Consider the following 19,387-nt stretch of genomic DNA (forward strand, 5'->3'; position numbering starts at 1 on the left):
GCCCTAGTTTATTGTATATTGTACATTTTTATATTGTATTGTACATTAGTGTCTTGAGTCATTAGGACAAGTGGGAGATTGTTGGGATTGGTGTTCTAATTCTCCTGGAGTCTCGTTGTTTTGTAAAAATACACATTGTTTAATGAATAAAATAAATGTTATTTCATTCTCGCATTTACTCATATCTAATAAACAAAGCTCCTTGGTTATCTTATGTGAACTTAAGCATGTATATGTGATATACAAGTAGATCATGCCATAAGTGATAACTTAAATCGGTCTGTAGTATAAGGATTAAGGTGGGATACCTGATCCTGGTGACACTATGGATACGACCCACTTTGTAGAGGTTTGCAAGTGTTGTAAACTACTACAGATGGTTGATCCTGACCATTCGTGTGGAGACGTGGAGCGGGGGTGTCCTATACAAAATGTTTGTATAAGACTTGGACCATGAGATGACTAGACTTTGTATATAACGTCGTTGATACTAGAGACTTGCGTCTCACCTAAATGACCATAGGTGACATGACCTCAATCCTAAGTGTTTTGTAAACTCCTGCCTTTGAGGGCGGTCCTTTGATTAGTATGGGTGAGAGTGGCTAGATTGCCAACTCAACATGCCTACTTTTTTGGGAACTTATCTGATCTGGGAGCTGGGAACTCAATCCACAAGATGGAATTCACTCATTTCTCGAAGTAGGGATAAGTAGAGAGATTGCTCCCTTACGGGTTGATTTCGAGGCTTGAACATAGTGGCCATAACTTCTCTTTGGAAGAGAAGACTTAGTCATAGTAGGACTATGATTTATGTTCATTAGATGGATCAGTGGTACTTAAGGAGATAGATGTAACTACAGGGGAATAATGGTTTGTGGCCAAGCTATACTTACGAGCGATCTGTGATAGGTTGTTGCACTGCTGATTAGTTAAGATGGACACATAATATATCTGTAGTAAGGAGAGTTTAGCTATCGGTTTTTAGTGGAGTGACTGGCAGTTAACGGATGGTGGATCTTGTGACTAAAGAGTTTAGTTAGTTATTCATGTACCATTAGAGCTTCGGAGCTACAGGTCCATGAGGTCCCCTTGGTAGTTTGTATTCTGTTGAGGATCAATTCTTGGTGTTGATTTGATATGTTCAAATTGACAAAAGGTATTTTGATTATATATGATATAATCAGTTTGATGTATGAGATACATCTAGTGGAGGATTGATGTAAATGAGATTTACATTAAGTACCATGGAATAGAAAAAGAACTATAGTTTATATGTTTCATGAGATCAAATATTAAAACTATAGGTTATAAATATAGTATGATAAGTTGGTTACCATTTATATTTATAATAATATTAATTATTAGATAATTAATTCTTTTTATTTTAAATAACTAAAGTAGTGGGTGGTTATTGGATCATGGTAACCGTGAGTTTAAAAGGAAAATTGGTCTTCCTATTTGAAAAGGAAGTTTTTTTTTACAAAAGATTAAAAATATTTTTGAGTTTTCTTTCGGCGAAAAGAAACTCACGATGGTAGTCAAGTAAATACAGATTTACTAAACGACGGCTGGACAAGCTAAACGATCGTACAGGTGCGAGCTAAACTATTATGCAGTGTTTACTAAACGATCATATAACTTTGCTAGACGATCGTTGGCCCAAGGTAAACGATCGTGTAGAGTCTGTACATGACAGACCGAGCTAAACGACAGACCAAGCTAAATGACATAACTTTACTTAAATTTCGAAGGAACGCCTCCTGCACCACCTCAAAATCCACTAGATCCCCCTACTCCTCAACCTTAATATTTACACTTTCTTCCAATACGATGTTTTTATGCGACCATTCTTTATTTATATTTAATTCATTTATTCTTTGTAAAGTAATCAAATTATTTGATTCTTGTACAGGCAATATAAAATTTTTGTAATATGTTCATTTGTAATTTATTCGTATACTTTGTTAATAGTCAATACAATAAGAGTATATATTCACTCCACTTTTTGCCTGTGCCTTTTTCTTTATCTTCCTTTTTTACTTTTTGTAATGTTCTTAATCTTTTATTTTTACGATCTTCGTTGCATTGTTATGATGTATTACATGTTTATACTTAGAAACATTTCCCATACTTAGTAAATTCTGACTAACACTTAGTTAATTCTTAGTTTAGCAGTACTTTACCTTTTAGTTTTCAAAGTTCTGCTCAAACCTTATTTTTGAAATTTTCTTCTAAGTGTTTGTCTAGTCTCTCCAAACAACGCAATGAGGACCTTGCTCATCTTTAAATTTGGGGGTGGGGAAGGTCTGAGCAGATGAGATCAGATTATGATGTATTTAAGAAAATGTGTCCATTTTCATTTACCAAAAAAAAAAAAATTATGCAAAACTCCAATGCCAGCGCAAGGGAAAACCTTAAAAATATTCCCAACCTAATAAGAGTTTAGCTGTGAAAGGAGCCTGCTCGTAGTTGGATGTTCGTATGACACCCGTAGGAGCAGGCCAAAACGAAGGTGGGTTTCCAAGAACAAAGCAATATGAAAAAGAAGAAGAAAAAAATAATAATAAATGCAAGAGACAACTCCTCTGATTCTCATGAGTTGAAGTTGAAATTGGCACACAACCGTAGTTGGATGTCTGCATGACACTTGTGGGGATAAGCCAAAACGAAGAGTGTAACTATGACCAACAGTCTCTAAATAAAGAAATGACGCAAATTTTTTTTGCTCACCGCATATAGATACATCAAGTTGTTTTGACAAAGAAGAGATAAACATTCTATTTTGAAAACTAGAAAAGCATCTTTGAGCAGAATTTTGTCACATAGAAGAATAAAGTAGGGCTTGCTAAGAATTAGCAAGGATAGAAGGAAATTGCGATGTTATGTAATGTGCCTAAGTGTAGTATTCAGAGCAACCAATCATCGCAAAAATAGAGGATAGGAATTGAGCATGATTGCCTTAGTAGAAGATATGCTTGAGGACAAACATATATCTAAATTTGGGGTGTGATAACTTGTAGAAATACAAGTTATTTATGCTACCTTATTTAGATATTGTGGCAAAAAATTAGTGAATATGTGCCGATTGTATGAAAATTAGCTTAGAATTACAATAATTATAAATGATCACAATTACACCCACTAACACCATAAAGATGGAAGACAAGCCGAATTTTATTCTGTTTTGTAGGAGACCAAGTCACTGTTTCGCTCAAGACTCACGAGAAACTGATCAACGCATCTCTGTCACATTGCGCCCGTCAATCAACAATGAAGAGATGATTACCGCAATGACGACGTAATGCGACAGTCCGATCCAAACTGTGTTGCAACCGCATGCGGTAATAAAAATAACACCGCATGCGAACCCATGATCAAAAAATGCAGCTGAACAACGCAAAAGCACAGGATTGAGAACACGTGTACAACTAACGTTTGGTCAAATTGACGGTCTGATTGCATAGCAAAAGGAATAATATCCCTCCATCTTCGAAATTACCATAACCATCAGTGGAGACCACAAGGCCGAGTCAAAGACCTGCATCTATAAATACCCTATAGATTTCAGAGAAAAAAATGCTACTTGGTACGGGGTAAGTGCTGCAAAACTGTTGAGAGAAAAGTCTGAGCTGAGTGCTTAAGTAAAGAAATCCGGGAAGACGACGAGATAAGGCCGAGAGGTGAATCTCAGATCTAATCTGCCAAACACTCGATTGAAAGATTTGTGCAAAGATCCCTGCTACCGGTGGAGCAAGCCTGAGAGGGATGCTCTTCCTACCACCAAATCCATCCTATTTGGCAAGCAGTTCTCCATTGAATCAGTGCCAAGACATTGGCACTTGTTTGTATCTGTTCTATCTCTTTCATCGTTGTATTTCACTGTTCCTTTACCTCTGCATTCACACCATGTATCAAATGCTTAATAGAGATATTAACTGTTTCGATAGCTTTCATTTACCATTTTCTATCTATTTCCGTTCACCCGTCAATCACTTTCTTCATGATGTCTTCTTAATTCCTTGATAAGCAATATGAATTGACCAAGTACTTAATCTGTGTTAAAGATATAAAAGGTGTTTAGCTAAGGCATGCTAGACGGCATCTTCACCTATGAGAGCAAAAGTGAAGATGCCATTCTGATCTATCGAGAGAGGGTTAAAAGAATGCGTTAACTAAAGCGAGTAGTACTTCCAGACATGGAAGCAACCTTGCGTTCATTGCGTTATTCTCTGTTTCACCACAAACATGAGGGAACGTGGCCGATCACTGAAAGATGTAAGCCAAGAGAAGAGCGGAATAATATTTCTAGCTTCAACGCAATTGAAAACTTGCATTGTTTATATTATTTATCTTTCTCTTTCTGTTCTATTCATAAGAATTGCCGCCACATTCCACGTCTTTGCATAACTTTCACACCCAGCCTTGACCCCAGCATCTTGTAACATGAAGCCTGTATCTTGTATCATCTAGCTTAGTTTATTGTATTTCATTTTATTATCGCATCTTTACTGCTTTACTTTATTTTATCGCAATTTATATACCTGTACAAACAAATTTTTAAAGATTGAAAACCTGGTCGCATATATTATGAACATACCATAATAACCTAAATCAGTCCCCGTGTTTGACCTCGGATCACACCGAGAAACTTGCGGTGGATTTACACTTGGTTCCATCGTAAGCAAACTTGTGACAATGCATGGCATACTATGTGAACACCCATCATTAATGCATATCTAGCGGTAATATCGCATCATTTCGAGCATAGAACATCATCAATCATACCTATCAAAATTTTCGTTACAATGCTCGTAAGTACATTTGGACCAATTTACCATTTTTCCCATGTAGTTACATCTAACTCCTTATGTACCACTGATCCCTCTAATGAACAATACAACATAGTCCTATTATGTGTGGACACTTCTTGGGCCATGAGAAAATGTGTATCGCCAATCATTCAAGCCCTAGAATCTGCCCTTAAGGGAGCAATCTATCTACTTACCCCTGCTTCGGGGAAGGTGTGAATTTCATCTTGTGTAGCTGAGTTCCCAACTCCTCAATCAGACGAATCCCGAAAGTGGTAGGTTTGAGTCGGAAATCTGACCTCTCTCGCATTCATGGAAATCAAAGGATTGGCCTCAAAGACAAGAGTTCCTAACTCACTCAGGATTAAGGCCATGTTACCTATAGTCATCCTAGTGAAGTTAAGTCTCTATCATGAACGACATTATATAACGAGACTAAAATACTTCGTAGTCCAGTCTTATACAAACTCCTTTGTATAGAACATCCCCGCTTGCATGTCTCAACATAAATGATCAGGATCAGACCATCTGTAGCAAGTCACAACACTTGTAACTCTTCTACAAAGCAGGTTGCATCCGTAGTGTTACCAGGATAAGGTTTCCCTCCTATATTCATATACTACATACCATTTTGGTTATCACTTAAGGCATGATCCACCTGTATGTCTCCACATACATACTTAAGTTACAACGACAACCAGGGATTTTAGTTTACTGGTTTGTGGTAAAGCAAATAAAACATCTCATGTTTCATAGACAACAGTGGAGAAAATATTATATATTATTACATCACGAGCGTTTGTTCAATACAGTATTTACAAACTATAGGACCCAACGAGTGTTTAGGAGATCATCTCCAACAAATACTTCTATGATCCAAGTGAGAATAAAGTGTTTGTATCGAAAAACGCTACCTTCTTGGAAGAAGACCACATGAAGAATCATAAGTCACGAAGCAAAATTATTTTAAGTGAAATTTCTAATGAATTTACTGAGACTTCAACAAGAGTTGTTGAAGGAGTCGATACATCAACAAGTGTTGTTGATGTCAGTTCATCTAGTCATCCATCTCAAGAGTTGAGATTGCCTCGATGTAGTGGGAGGGTTATGAATCCATCTATATGCTACATGGGTTCAACAGAAGCCCAAAACATCTAACTGATAATGAAGTTGAGGATCCATTGTCTTATAAACAAGCAATGGAAGATGTTGACAAGGATGAATGGACTAAAGCCATGAATCAAGAAATGGAGTCCATGTACTTCAATTCTGTCTGGGAGCTTATAGATCAACCTGATACTATAGATTGTAAATGGATCTACAAGAGGAAAAGAGGTGTAGATGAAAAGGTACAGACCTTTAAAACTAGACTTGTAACAAAGGGTTATAACTAGGTTGAGGGAGAGACTATGAAGAAACTTTCTCACTTGTTGTCATGTTAAAGTCTATCAAGATGCTCTTGTCCATAGCCACATATTATGATTATGAAATATGGCAAATGGACGTCAAGACTGCCTTTTTGATTGGTAATCTTGAAGAGACCATCTACATGAATCAACCAGAAAGATTCATTGAACAAGATCAAGAGAAAAAGATTTGCAAGCTTAATCGGTCCATTTAAGGATTGAAACAAGCATCTCGATCTTAGAATATAAGATTTGAAAATTTCAAAATTCCAAAATTACCCCTAGTTTTAAAAATCCTTCAGATTGTTTGTGCGTCTCTATGAATACTTTACAACGATAGGTCATTTCATTTCTTTCATTTCCTTCTCAAAGCATTTCTTTTCAATGAATTTACTCTCAAATTTTCTCCCTTTTTCTCTCCAAACATCAACAGAAAACTCCTTGCAGGTTTCTATTTGAACTTCATTGCCACCTTCATCGTGATCTGAAAGGTATGAGACTCTTCTTCTTGAAGAATGCATGTTGATATTCGAGGTTTGACCATCTTTGACGGTTTAATCACGTATTCATTCGTAATCGATCATTGAAAGAATACTAAGTGATTAGATATAGAATACTAAGCAAGCATTTAGAGAATATTGAGCGAGCGTTTAGATATTACTAAGCGATTGGATAGAGATTACTAAACGATCGAATAGAAAATACTAAGTGATCGTTTAGGTTTATATCGTGTGATCGTTTAGCTAACTATTACGCAATCGTTTAGATATTTATTTTATGATAGTTTAGGTTTGTATCGTGTGATCATTTAGATATCTATTCTGCGATCGTTTAGCTAACTGTTACACGATTGTTTAGATATCTATTATGCGATTGTTTTGTTTTCATTATGCAATCGTTTAGTTTTTGTTATGCGATTGTTTAGGTTTTCTAGACTATCGTTTAGATTTTCTTGTAATGTACATGATTGCCAGATTGGTAAGATGGCAATTGTTTACTAATTCTTGTAATGTACATGATTGTCAAATTGTTCAGATGCCCATCCCTGCTGAGAAATATTTCCCTACTACAGTGACTTGCCAAGTCCACAAAATTGTCCTTATGATCAAGAATAAATTGACAGAAGAACAGATGAGACTGTATAGGAAAACGACCTTTGGTCCACTGTTGGATATAGATATTATTTTTAATGGACAACTTTTGCACTACTTTCTGTTAAAGGAGGTAGCAGATGTAAACCCAGACATTATATCATTCAACATTCTAGGGAAGAAGGCAAAATTCTCCCAAGAGGATTTTAACTTGATAACTGGGTTGTGGCCGACCAGGGAAATAGTAGAAAGAGAAACAAATGGTGAAAGGCTGCGAGAACTCATTCTTGGACCGAAAGACCCAAATGGAAAGGATAGTTCTTGCAAGAATGTGGAGACAGCATTCAAGAATTGAAATTTTACTAATGAAAAAGATGCTGTCAAGGTTTCATTTGCACTGTTTATTGAAACGGTGATGATTGGAAAATACAAAAAAATCCAGTTCGATGTGAATATATTTGGGATTGTCGATGACCATGATGTCTTCGTATATTATGACTGGTCTTCTCTCTTTTACCGGCGTATATTGAATAGCATGAAGACTATCATGCACGGGAAGAAGGAGGCATATGATTCAAGGAAAGCAAAAAGTGATCACCATGCCTCACATTACTGTATAAAAGGATTCGTACTTGCTTTCCAGGTATGTACTTTTGTTTCTGATTCACTTTAATATACATTGAACCTGTGTGTTATGTACGTGTAACAAAGTTTCCATATCATAGGTTTCGACTTACGAAATTTTATCCACATCAAGTAAGTTCATAGCCACCAAAGTCAACAAGGATGAAATTCCTAGAATTCTTAGATGGACTTGTTCTCGTGCTCCATCTTATAAATCATTGAAAGTAAGTGACCGATAAATTTTGACTTGCTCATTTGTTTATGTACAGACTATAGTTGTGTTGAGACTTGTAGCTAGTGCAGAGGAGATAAGGTACAAGGAGGACCAACTGGAAGGACTTAATGTGGTTCTTGTTGTTGGAGCAAGAAGGATTGAAGGGGTTGAACACTCAATCGATACTCACAAGTCCTTTGGGGGGCACGAAGTGCATGAACCCCATGTAGAAAGCTCTGAAAATGTGTAAGGTATAGAGTCATAACCACGTATGTCAGTTTAAGCTAACCCAATAGAGCCGGAACCATGAAGGCAATAGAATTCCTTAAGACATCGTCATTCCAAATTATACAAGATTCTTAGGGTGGAAATTAAAGAAGTTGGCAAAGATATGGCGAACTTGACTACCATGGTCCATCAGATGGTAGATACATTTACTGTCCAACATCATCTGATGGGCCAACGATTGAACGAAATAAAGATGATGGTCCATCTTTTAAATGAGGTTTGCATTTCTAGATGATGAGTTACGCTTCCTTAGCAGACTCGTTTTGGGGTTTTGCAGTAGAGACTGCAGCATACATCCCGAATTATGTTACCTCCAAGAGTGTTGCCAGAACACCTTTGGAGTTGTGGAATGGGCATAAAGCTAGTCTACATAACTTCTGCATCTAGGGTTGCCCAACACATGTGCTTGAGGCTAATCCTAAGAAATTGGAACCACGTTCGAGGTTGTGTCTATTTGTAGGCTGCCCCAAAGGGACATGAGGGGGTTACTTTTATGATCCTAAGGAAAACAAAGTGTTTGTGTTGACAAATGCCACTTTTCTTGAGGAGGATCATATAAGGGAGCACAGTCCAAGAAGTAAAATCGTGTTGAATGAGCTTTCCAAAGAAACTACTGAAGCTTCAACAAGAGTTGTTGAAGAGCTTACTACCTCAACAAGAGTTATTGATGAGAGTTCATCTAATAGGTCAAATCCACCTCAAGAGTTAAGGGAACCTCAATGTAGTGAGAGGGTTGCGAACCCACCTATTTGCTATATGGGTTTAACTGAAATCCTAACTATGGTAGCTGATGTCGAGGTTGAGGATCTATTGTCTTACAAGAAGGCAATGGAGGATGTTGACAGAGATGAATAGGTCAAAGCAATGGATCTCGACATGGAGTCTATGTACTTCAACTCAGTTTGGGATCTTTTAGATCAACCTGATAGGGTTAAATCAATAGATTGTAAATGGATCTACAACAGGAAACGGGGTGGCGATGGGAAAGTGCAAAACTTCCAAGGCTAGACTTGTGGCAAAGGGCTATACCCAAGTAGAGGGAGTAGACTATGAAGAGACTTTCTTGCCTGTTGCCATGCTGAAGTCTATCCGCATCCTTCTATCCATTGCCTCATATTATAACTATGAGATATGGAAAATGGATGTCAAGACTGCTTTTCTGAATGGCAATCTTGAGGAGACCATTTATATGGTGTAGCCCGAGGGATTCATAGCCTAAGGTCAAGAGAAAAAGGTTTGCAAGCTGAATCGGTCCATTTATGGACTGAAACAAGATCTTGATTTTGGAACATAAGGTTTGATACTGCGATAAAATCTTATGGTTTTGACCAAAACATTGATAAGCCTTGGGTCTACAAGAAGATCATCAACAGTTTAGTAGTTTTCCTAGTCTTTTATGTAGACGATATCCTACTAATTGGGAATGGTGTAGGTTTACTGACTTCGGTTAAGAACTGGATAGCAACCTAATTCCAAATGAAAGATTGGGAGAGACTCAGTTTGTTCTTATGATTCAGATCTTTCGGGATCGAAAGAACAAAATTCTAGCATTGCCTCAGGCATCGTACATTGACAAGATGTTGATCAAGTACTCGATGCAGAACTCCAAGTGGGGCCTATTGCCTTTTCGACATGGAGTTACATTTTCTAAGGAATAGTGTCCTAAGACACCTCAAGAGGTTGAGGAAATGAGACGGGTCCCCTATGCATTTGCCGTGGGCAATTTGATGTATGCGATGTTACGTACTAGACCTTACATCTACTACACTGTGGGGATGATTAGTAAATATCAATATAATCCAGGACAGGGTTAGTGGACAGCCACCAAGAACATTCTCAGGTATCTTCGAAGAACGAGAGACTACATGCTTGTGTATGGTTCTAAGGATCTGATCCTTACAAGATACACGGACTCTGATTTTCAGATTGATAAGTATTCTTAGAAATCCACTTCAGAAGCAGTGTTCACTTTTAACGGAGGGGTTATAGTATGGCGAAGCACCAAGCAGGGGTGCATCGCTGACTCCACTATGAAGGCTGAGTATATAGCGGCTTGTGAAGCTGCTAAGGAGTCCTTTTGGCTTAGGAAGTTCTTGATTGATCTGGAAGTTGTTCTTGATTGTGATAATAATGGTGCTGTGGAGAATTCCCGTGAGCCTCTTAGTCATAAGCACAACAAGCACATTGAGCAGAAATACCATCTCATTCGACAGATTGTGCATCAAGGGGACGTGATTATCACGAAGATAGCTTGAGAGCACAACGTTGCTGATTCATTTACGAAGGTTCTCACGGCTACAGTGTTTGAGGGTCACTTACAGAGTATGAGTCTATGTGACAGACCATAGCTGGACTAAGGAAAGTGGGAGATGTTGTACTAGGCGTTTGTGCCCTAGTTTATTGTTTTGTCTACTTGTAATATGATTAACTTGTACACCTTACTAGCTTTAGGACAAGTGGAAGATTGTAGAAGTTGATGCCCTAAATCTCATAGGGTCCTGTAGTTTGTAAATACATGTATGAACAAAAACTTTGTAATTTATAATATGAGATATTTTATTCACTTCAATCTATGAAATATGAGATATTTTAGTTGCATTAACCATAAACCAATAAACTAAAATCCCTGGTTATCGTTGTAACTTAAGCATATATGTGGAGACATACAAGTGGATCAAGTGATAACCTAAATGGTTTGTAGTATATGGATAAAAGAGGAATACATTATCCTGATGACACTACGAGTGTGGCCCGCTTTGTAGGTGTTACAAATGTTGTAAAGTGGTACAAATGGTTTAATCCTAATCATTCATGTATTAGACATGCGAGCGGGGATGCTCTATACAAAAGAGTTTGTATAAAACCAGACCACGAAATGTTTAGTCTCGTTATATAACATCATTCATAATTGAGACTTTTTTTTCACTAGGATGTCCATAGGTAACATGATCTTAATTCTGAGTGAGTTGTGAACTCTTGTCTATGAGGGCGATCCTTTGATTTGCATGGGTGCGAGTAGCCAGATCTCTGACTCAAACCTACCATTTTGAGGATTCGTCTGATTGGGAAGCTGGGAACTCAACTACACAAGACGGAATTCACTCATTCGCCAAAGTAGGGGTAAGTAGATAAATTGCTCCCTTAAGGGCTGATTCCGAGGCTTGAACAATGTGGTGTTACACCTTTTTTTGGCCCGAGAAAGGTTTAGTCATAGTGGGACTATGATATGTTGTTCATTAAAGGGATCAGTGATACTTAAAGAGTTAGATATAACTACAGGGGAAAAACGGAAAATTTGCCCAATTGTACTTACGAGTGATTTGTGAAGGGTCACCATACTGTTGATTGGTTATATCCAATGGACACAAAAATATATATGTAGTGCGAAGAATGCAGTTGTCGGTCTTTAGTGGAGTGCCCGACAGTTAACGGATGGTGGATATCGTGATTAAAAAGTTTAGTCAGTTATTCACGTACCGTTGGAGCTTCAAGCTACAGGTCCATAAGGTCCCCTTGGTAGCTCAATGGATTCATGTTGAGAATCAGTTTTTGGGTTAGTTTGAAATGTTCAAATTAACAAGAGGGAATTTGATTATATATGATATAATTAAATTAATTCAATTATATATGATATAATTGATATGATGTATTTGATACATTATTTGATTGGAGGAATTAATATAAATATGATTTAAATGCCATAAACGAGAAAAAGAACTATGGTTTATACGTTGCATATGATATGATTAAAACTATAGGTTATAAATATAATATGATAAGTTAGTTATTATATTTATTTATTATATATTAATTATGAGATAATTAGTATTCTTTTTCTCTGATAACCAACCTTAGTGGATGGTTTTAGGTAGTTTATGGTAAATGTGAGATAAAAAGAAAATAGTTTTCCAAATTCATTCATTCGAGACATTTCACAGAAAGAAACACTATCGAGTAAAAACGAGTTTTACTAAACGGTAACCTTAGAGACTAAACGATCGCGTCAAGTTTTCTATACGATAGAACTCATTTCTACACGATCGAGTATCAAGTCTATACGATAGATTTCTTCCTTCTATCGTATGTTCAATCGTTTACTCGATTGTTTGCTTCCTCCATCATTCTATCCAAATCCATATAGAGCCCACAACTCCTGGATTTTCACACCGAGAATACCAAGGTAATCGAGTGGTGGTGTCCTATTCTATTCGAGGATCAAGGATCGAGTTTTACTCGGTGATGATCAAGGTTTTTCTAGAGGTTGGTTGCATTCGTGTTGTTGGACGCGTTGCTGATCGATCGAGGGAAATATGTGAAGAAAGGGTTCTTCAAATGTATTGTACTCGATCCTTTGTATTTTGATTTAGAAGCATGCTATAATTTTATCCTTAATGCATAATTTGTTTGTTTGATTGTAAATGTTTATGTTATTTCACAATGGAGTTTGGAACGATTCATTTCCGCTCACTGGTTCTCTAGATTTGGAGTTCCAACAAATGATCCCCCTCAGAGCGATGCAGAAGAACATGTCAGTGAACAACTAGTCAATGAATAGCCAGTTGGGACGATCAGTGAAGTCCCCACTCAAGCGTTTAGTCTTAAGGGCCATTTGATTGCAGATTCAGCCAAGGTTGTAGGGACATCAACTCAGAAGGATGCTACTGAAGTCGAGGTATGACTATTTCATAGATTAGTCTTCTTAATATTGTACTGTCACTAATTTATAATTTAAATATAGGAAAATAAATGATCGAGAGCACCAGAAAAGGAAAAGAAACCAGCCAAGTTGACACCTGAGATGGTGAAAAGGGGGAAGAAAGGAGATTCTCAACCCCAATCTTCTCAGCCTCAATCGGCCACCGTCAATCCTAACCCCTTGGTCCCTGTACCTGACTTCCCCATAAGAACTATTAGTTCCTATGGCCCATGCTTCCCAGTCCTAAATGTTCGGCGGAATGCATATATGGAAAAGCCATCCTAAAACCAAAAACGAGGAGCAGATGGTCGTATATACCTTCGGACTAAGGATTTCTTCAGAACGTTTGAGCATAACACATGGGTGCTTGGAGACTTGAGTATTTCTATTTATTCATTAACCAAAATTGATCATTCAGAAGTTTTTTAAGCTATCGCACAAACAACTTATATTTTTCTTTGTTGGACTAGACTATGGACCTTCTTTTGATGCACGTTCATCAGAAGTTACATTCGAAACCTGACTTATGCGCATGTCGATTCATGGTGATTAACTCAAGCTTCACGGTATGGAATTTCACATGTTTGTTGAAACTACTATTCACTCAACCATGTATTTACATCTTGCTTGTCTTAGGATGCTTTGATGGAGCCAGAGGGTATTGGTTCGAAGATCCAGTCAAGAGGTATTGAAATGGAGAGTGGCAAAGTGGCAAGCCGGTTGGATCATGAAGCACACCTAAGGTTTTGGGCGAACTCCCACTTCTTTATGGACTACGTACTTGGATAGTATGAAGAATACAAGCTAGCGTGGATGGATGTTGACTTCGTATTTGGGCCAATCAACATCAAACAACACTGACTTATGCTGGCCATCAATCTAGAGAGGTGCACAATCTTTGTATGACTCCATGCCAAACTACATCGGTGGCGACATACTTGATGGTCACCTCAAGCTCATGGCCAGAGCAATACCTTCAATGTTGATTTCTGTTGGATTTGACAAACAACATAAGACGTTCAAGTACAGGCAATGGGAAGTGAAGAGATCGAAGGTGACCCTCCAAGAGGGCAAGTCTCTTGATTGTAGCATTTTTTGTGCAAAATTTGTAGAATACTGTGTAATCAATGCTAATAGGGCTGACTTAACATAGGCTAATATGAATTTTTATAGGAAATAGTATGTTGCCCAATTGTGGGCAAATAAATTTTTATGGTAATAGAATTGATATTTCACTATAATTCCATTTAAGAATATGTACAAGGTCGTTTAAGAATATGTATAGAAAATGTACAAGATCGTATAGAAAATGTAAACGATCATTTGATAAAATCTAAATGATCGTTTAATACTATCTAAAGGAAATAATGATCGTTTAACTAAGTGATCGTGCATACTTAGGTGATCGTTTAGAAAATCTAAACGATCATTTAATGAAAATCTAAACATTCGTTTAATACTATCTAAACTATGATGCATACTTACATATCGTTTAATCTAGTTGGGCGAGTGCTAGGTGTTATCAATGTTTGTCTGCACTTTTTCTTGTTATGTCCTCTTTGACCACATCACGTACACCTATATATTTGTCATGGCTCTTGTCCAATAGTTGTTTGAACATTAATGTTTCTCAGGTTCGCTGCAGATATTGTATGGGAGCATAGGATCTCGATGCAATTAAACTCCATACAAGTACATGTTCGTGAACAAAGATCAACCAACCCTCCCCCCCTCCCCCCCAAATAACCATCGTCCACATTAATTATATGCATATCCACTAGGGAAACACAATATGTTCTAGACATAAATTCTGATTCCTTAAGAATACTCATTGCGTAATCAGTCACAATTTTTGTGTATGCCATTACATGTGTACGTCAGATATAGAATCAACCTTGTAGCCACTCGCGGATATGCTCTAATAGCTTCATGATTGGTAGTTATCATGCATCTTTCAACACTCTATTAAGACATTCTACTATATTTGTCGTCATCTTGTCATACCTGCAATGGACTTGATAAACCCTTGCCCACCGTTGTAATCCAACCTCCTCAAGATAGGTCGTCACACTAGGATATTGATGGAGCTTAGCCTAATACATCTGAAACTCAGACATTCTATAAGTTTTGTCCGCTAGGTAGAACTGTGGGATTATGTCCTTCTTGAATTTGTCAACCAAATTGTTCCGTATATGGTATATACATAGAGCATGAAATGCATCAGGGAATATACTTACAACAACCTTTGCAATTGAGATGTGACGATATGATATAATCACTAAATTCAGAACGTCTCCTATGGAAGCCTTCAAATAAGTCATGAACCAAGTCCATGATGCATCGTTCTCACCATCTATCATACTGAAGGTGATACGATATATGTTATTATTACCATCGATACACATTACTATTAACAACACACCTTTGTATTTCTCGTGTAAATGGGTCCCATCAACAATGATTACTAGGTGGATGCAGTTTAAAAAACCCCTGATACACAGACCAAGTGCCATGAAGACGTACCTAAAGTATTGCCCATCCTCCACTTCAACCTCAAATATCGTACCTGGATTTGCAAGCTTAAGTGCCTCGCCATATGCCCTAACAATAGCACATGATCCTTCCTACGTCCCTCGTGCAAACACCAATCCGTACTTTCTAGTGCGATAAGTATGCTCGTAACTCATGTTCACTCCATAATCTCATCCGACGTCCTCAATTATCCCTCGGGCGGTATGTTCGACCAACTTGTTCGTATTTGGACTTAATTAAGTGTCCAGTAACCCAACTTTTTGCTTGTCGATGATTATCCATTCTCATTTCAAGAGAACATGTATGTTCACTTAGATATTTCATCACTTTGAAGGAATCACTTTCTTTCATTTTTTTTCACATGAACCTTCCACTTGCATTCCTCCACTGAACATCGAACAGTTAGTAAACTCTTTTTTGACTTTTTTACATGGTAGTCAAAATTCTTTCTTATTGCAAGTATCGATAATTTAACTAACAAATCATATTTTGAAAAGAACATTTGACCGAACTTTATATCCTCGTCATTCAAATAGTCATGAGGTATTGTGATGAGGTCATCATATGATGGGCCTTTTGATGGTCTGGGTATATCTACAAATGGTTGGTTTGGAATGGTGGAATGCATTTGAACTGAGGGCATCACAATTGGTGGGTCGGGAGCAGGTGGGGTTGGAACATGGATGTAAGGTGTTGGAAAAGTTTGTGGTCTTGAAGATTGTCCATATCCATGTTCAATATTGAATTGTGAAGTACATCTGGATTCACTGTTGTGAACAAACCAAGCTTCACTTTGATCATCTCCCAATTTATATGGTTCAATATGATCCTCCAGTGAAGTCATGGTGTGAATATTACATGTTGGAATGGTTACAAACCCACAATTTTGACTGGTTGAAATAGGTTGATCTGTTGGATTGCAATGTTGGTACATATTGTTTGTGTGTACTCCATGATTTTCGCAAAGTGTAATTGATATAAATAATAACATTTGTGATGCATCACTACCTTCTAAACAAAAGCTAAAGTCTTCATTGTCGATTGTTGATCGAGGGAGCTGGAACCAATAAATTGTAATAACATTAGATGTGTTTATCAAACATATCCAGATCGATATTCAATCGTCGGTTCATCATACTCACTAATTCACTGATTGTTATATCATTTCTGACTTTTAGACCTTTCATATGACCTCCAACATAATTCATTCTGGACTCATCCTAATCCCCACCAAATCGTACAGAGATGCGAAGCAACATCATCGATCTACAATGGGATAAGAAAATCTTAAGTAAATATTGTAATTTATAACCGACCGTTTATATATATACACACAATCGTATACTAAGTTATAAATGATCATATACTAAGTCATAAATGATCATGTAGTAATTATAAACGATTGTATAGTATTTATAAACAATCGTATACTGTATAAATGATTGTTCGGAAATTTATATACGATCACATATAAAATACTAAGTATACGATCGTTTATAAATTACTACACAATCGTTTATAAATTACTACACGCTCTTTATAAATTACTACATGATCATTTATAATTTAGTATACGATTGTCTAGTAATACTAAACGACACTTATATTGTAATGAACGATTTTGTATATGTTACTATATGCTCGTTTATTTAATATTAAACGACACTTATTATGAAAGCGATCTAGGACAAGAAATATTGTAGAATAGTCTCCGTTTCTGAATCTGACGTTGAAAGCGATCGATGAAGATGTTGGACTGAAACTCTGAGAGAATAATGGGAGAATTTCGTGAGGAGTTCAACAGAAAATGAATACTGAAAGTGACCTTTTATTCTGTTAATATAATATTATTTAATGTTATTGGCAGAATATTAGTTGAGAATAAATGCTTTGGTGGAATGTGGTGTTGTATTGAATACACGTTGAATGGTTGAAGAAAGCAGATGGAAGACTTTGGTCTGAATGATTTTTAAAATTGGGGATAATTTTGGAATTTTGCATGTACAAAAAGTCAGTAATAGAAAAGTTTTAGGAAGAGGTCATTGGTAGAAAATTTTTTGATATTTGGGTCATTTTGTGAATTTTTTTTTATACTTTTTCATGTCCTAATTCTCATTGGAAGTTGAAACGGGGGCATATAGAAAGAAAGAAAATTCTATTGTTTACTTTTGAAACAAAAAGAAACAAAGAAATGTTTTTGGAATTAATAATTTGTTGATTATAATGGACAACAGCGGATGGCATTGACTATTATTTAGTGTCGTATTGAGCTGAGCACATGATGGGGTTGAAGATGAACCGCGGCAAGACCGATGATGGCCGATGGGAATCCGAGAAAGGCGTGTTTGAAATTTAATAAACAGAAAAAAGTTAGAAAATTGAAACCGTCTAGGAAACTAAATGGAAAGAAAAGTCAGCCCTGCACTGCACTGCAACACACACGAACCTTCAAAAATCCCCACTTCCCAAAACTACCCTACGACTATTCCAAATACCCCCAAAACCATTTGATTCCCCATCTCCCCTTCAAGGATAGTCAAGTAAATTCACCCACCAAAGTCGCTAGTGGTGGGACAACAAAGTAAATATAAATCCCTGTCCGTGTCCGAATCGATAAACTGGCATCATATCCTTGCTTCAAATTTCATTGAGATGGGAGATTGCAGGCCATTAGGTTTCTTGCTGGGACTCCCATTTGCCTTGGTTGCCTTAGTTTTATCTGTAATTGGTGCAGTCATCTGGATCATCGGGTAAGTTTTTCAAATCACTTCTCTGTTGCGGCCGATTTCTGATTAAAATTTGACAAGTACTGAAATGGGTTGGGGCTATTTTTCTGTTTCTATTGCAGATCTGTGCTGAGTTGCCTATGTCCGTGTTGTGTGTGCTTTGCGGGGATTGCAAATTTGGCGGTGGGGCTTGTCAAACTGCCGATCAAGGTCCTCCGATGGTTCACTCATCAAATACCCTGTTGATTCCTAATTCCCCTTTTTTATTATGTCATTGCCATTATTCCTTTGTTTCTTAGTCGTAGATTATTTGGGGAGTTTTAATTAGTCGATGTGTATGATGTATGTGTAATAATGCTATTTTTTTTTATCAATGATTCTTTAATTGGTTGGCTTTGTTGACCTTAAACCTGTTTCCCCCTGGAATCTTGCTCCACTGCCGTTCAACGTGGGGTATGGGCTGCTTTTAGGTTCATATCTTTACCTTCTACTCTTTATTATTATTATTTAGTATGTTTTTTCTTTTAATGGAATGGGTTTTTTAATATAATTTAAATTTTTTGGGAGCAGAATTTCTAGAATAGGTCAAATCAAGCAATTTAAAACATTGACTTTGTGAATAGTTGTTTTTCTTTGTTTTGAAAATAAAGCATAGTTGTAGTTATAGGTAAATGGTTAACCAAATCATTAACTTAACGGGTGTGTTACAATACTTGGTTGTTTTCGGTTCAACGGATCTTTACACTAATTAAATTTGTTTTCACATTTATATCAAGGATTCCATTTATTTTATTTCCTAAAAGTAATTGTCGTTTTAAGTGTCATAAATCCATATCGTATTCTATATTTGGTGGATGATATTTCTTGAAATCTCTTCGGGTATGAAAATGATAATAAAGGTTCAAATCAACCATGGATCACGTGTCTCTAGATGTCCACGGAAAGGATAGGGATCAAGGATGATTTTCCCATTCCCATATTTTCTTCCTTATATCATTTACA

At 36.9% G+C, this 19,387-nt stretch overlaps 1 protein-coding gene across 1 annotated transcript; it reads left to right on the plus strand.

The window, feature by feature from the left end:
- The first annotated feature begins 18,252 nt into the window (after positions 1-18,252).
- LOC120088751 (signaling peptide TAXIMIN 2) lies at positions 18,253-18,794 on the plus strand. The gene is made up of 2 exons (XM_039046188.1): positions 18,253-18,409; positions 18,508-18,794. Exons 1-2 carry the CDS (start codon positions 18,312-18,314, stop codon positions 18,629-18,631), a joined length of 222 nt encoding a protein of 73 aa, XP_038902116.1. The 5' UTR covers positions 18,253-18,311; the 3' UTR covers positions 18,632-18,794.
- The last annotated feature ends 593 nt before the right edge of the window (positions 18,795-19,387 follow it).

Source organism: Benincasa hispida, chromosome 10 (genome assembly GCF_009727055.1).
Source record: "Benincasa hispida cultivar B227 chromosome 10, ASM972705v1, whole genome shotgun sequence".
Taxonomy (NCBI): Eukaryota; Viridiplantae; Streptophyta; class Magnoliopsida; order Cucurbitales; family Cucurbitaceae; genus Benincasa; species Benincasa hispida.

Coding starts and splice junctions, on each gene's coding strand:
- LOC120088751 (XM_039046188.1), top strand. CDS start 18,312: ATGGGAGATTGCAGGCCATTAGGTTTCTTGCTGGGACTCCCATTTGCC. Junction 18,410..18,507: donor GCAGTCATCTGGATCATCGG/GTAAGTTTTTCA, acceptor TTTCTATTGCAG/ATCTGTGCTGAGTTGCCTAT.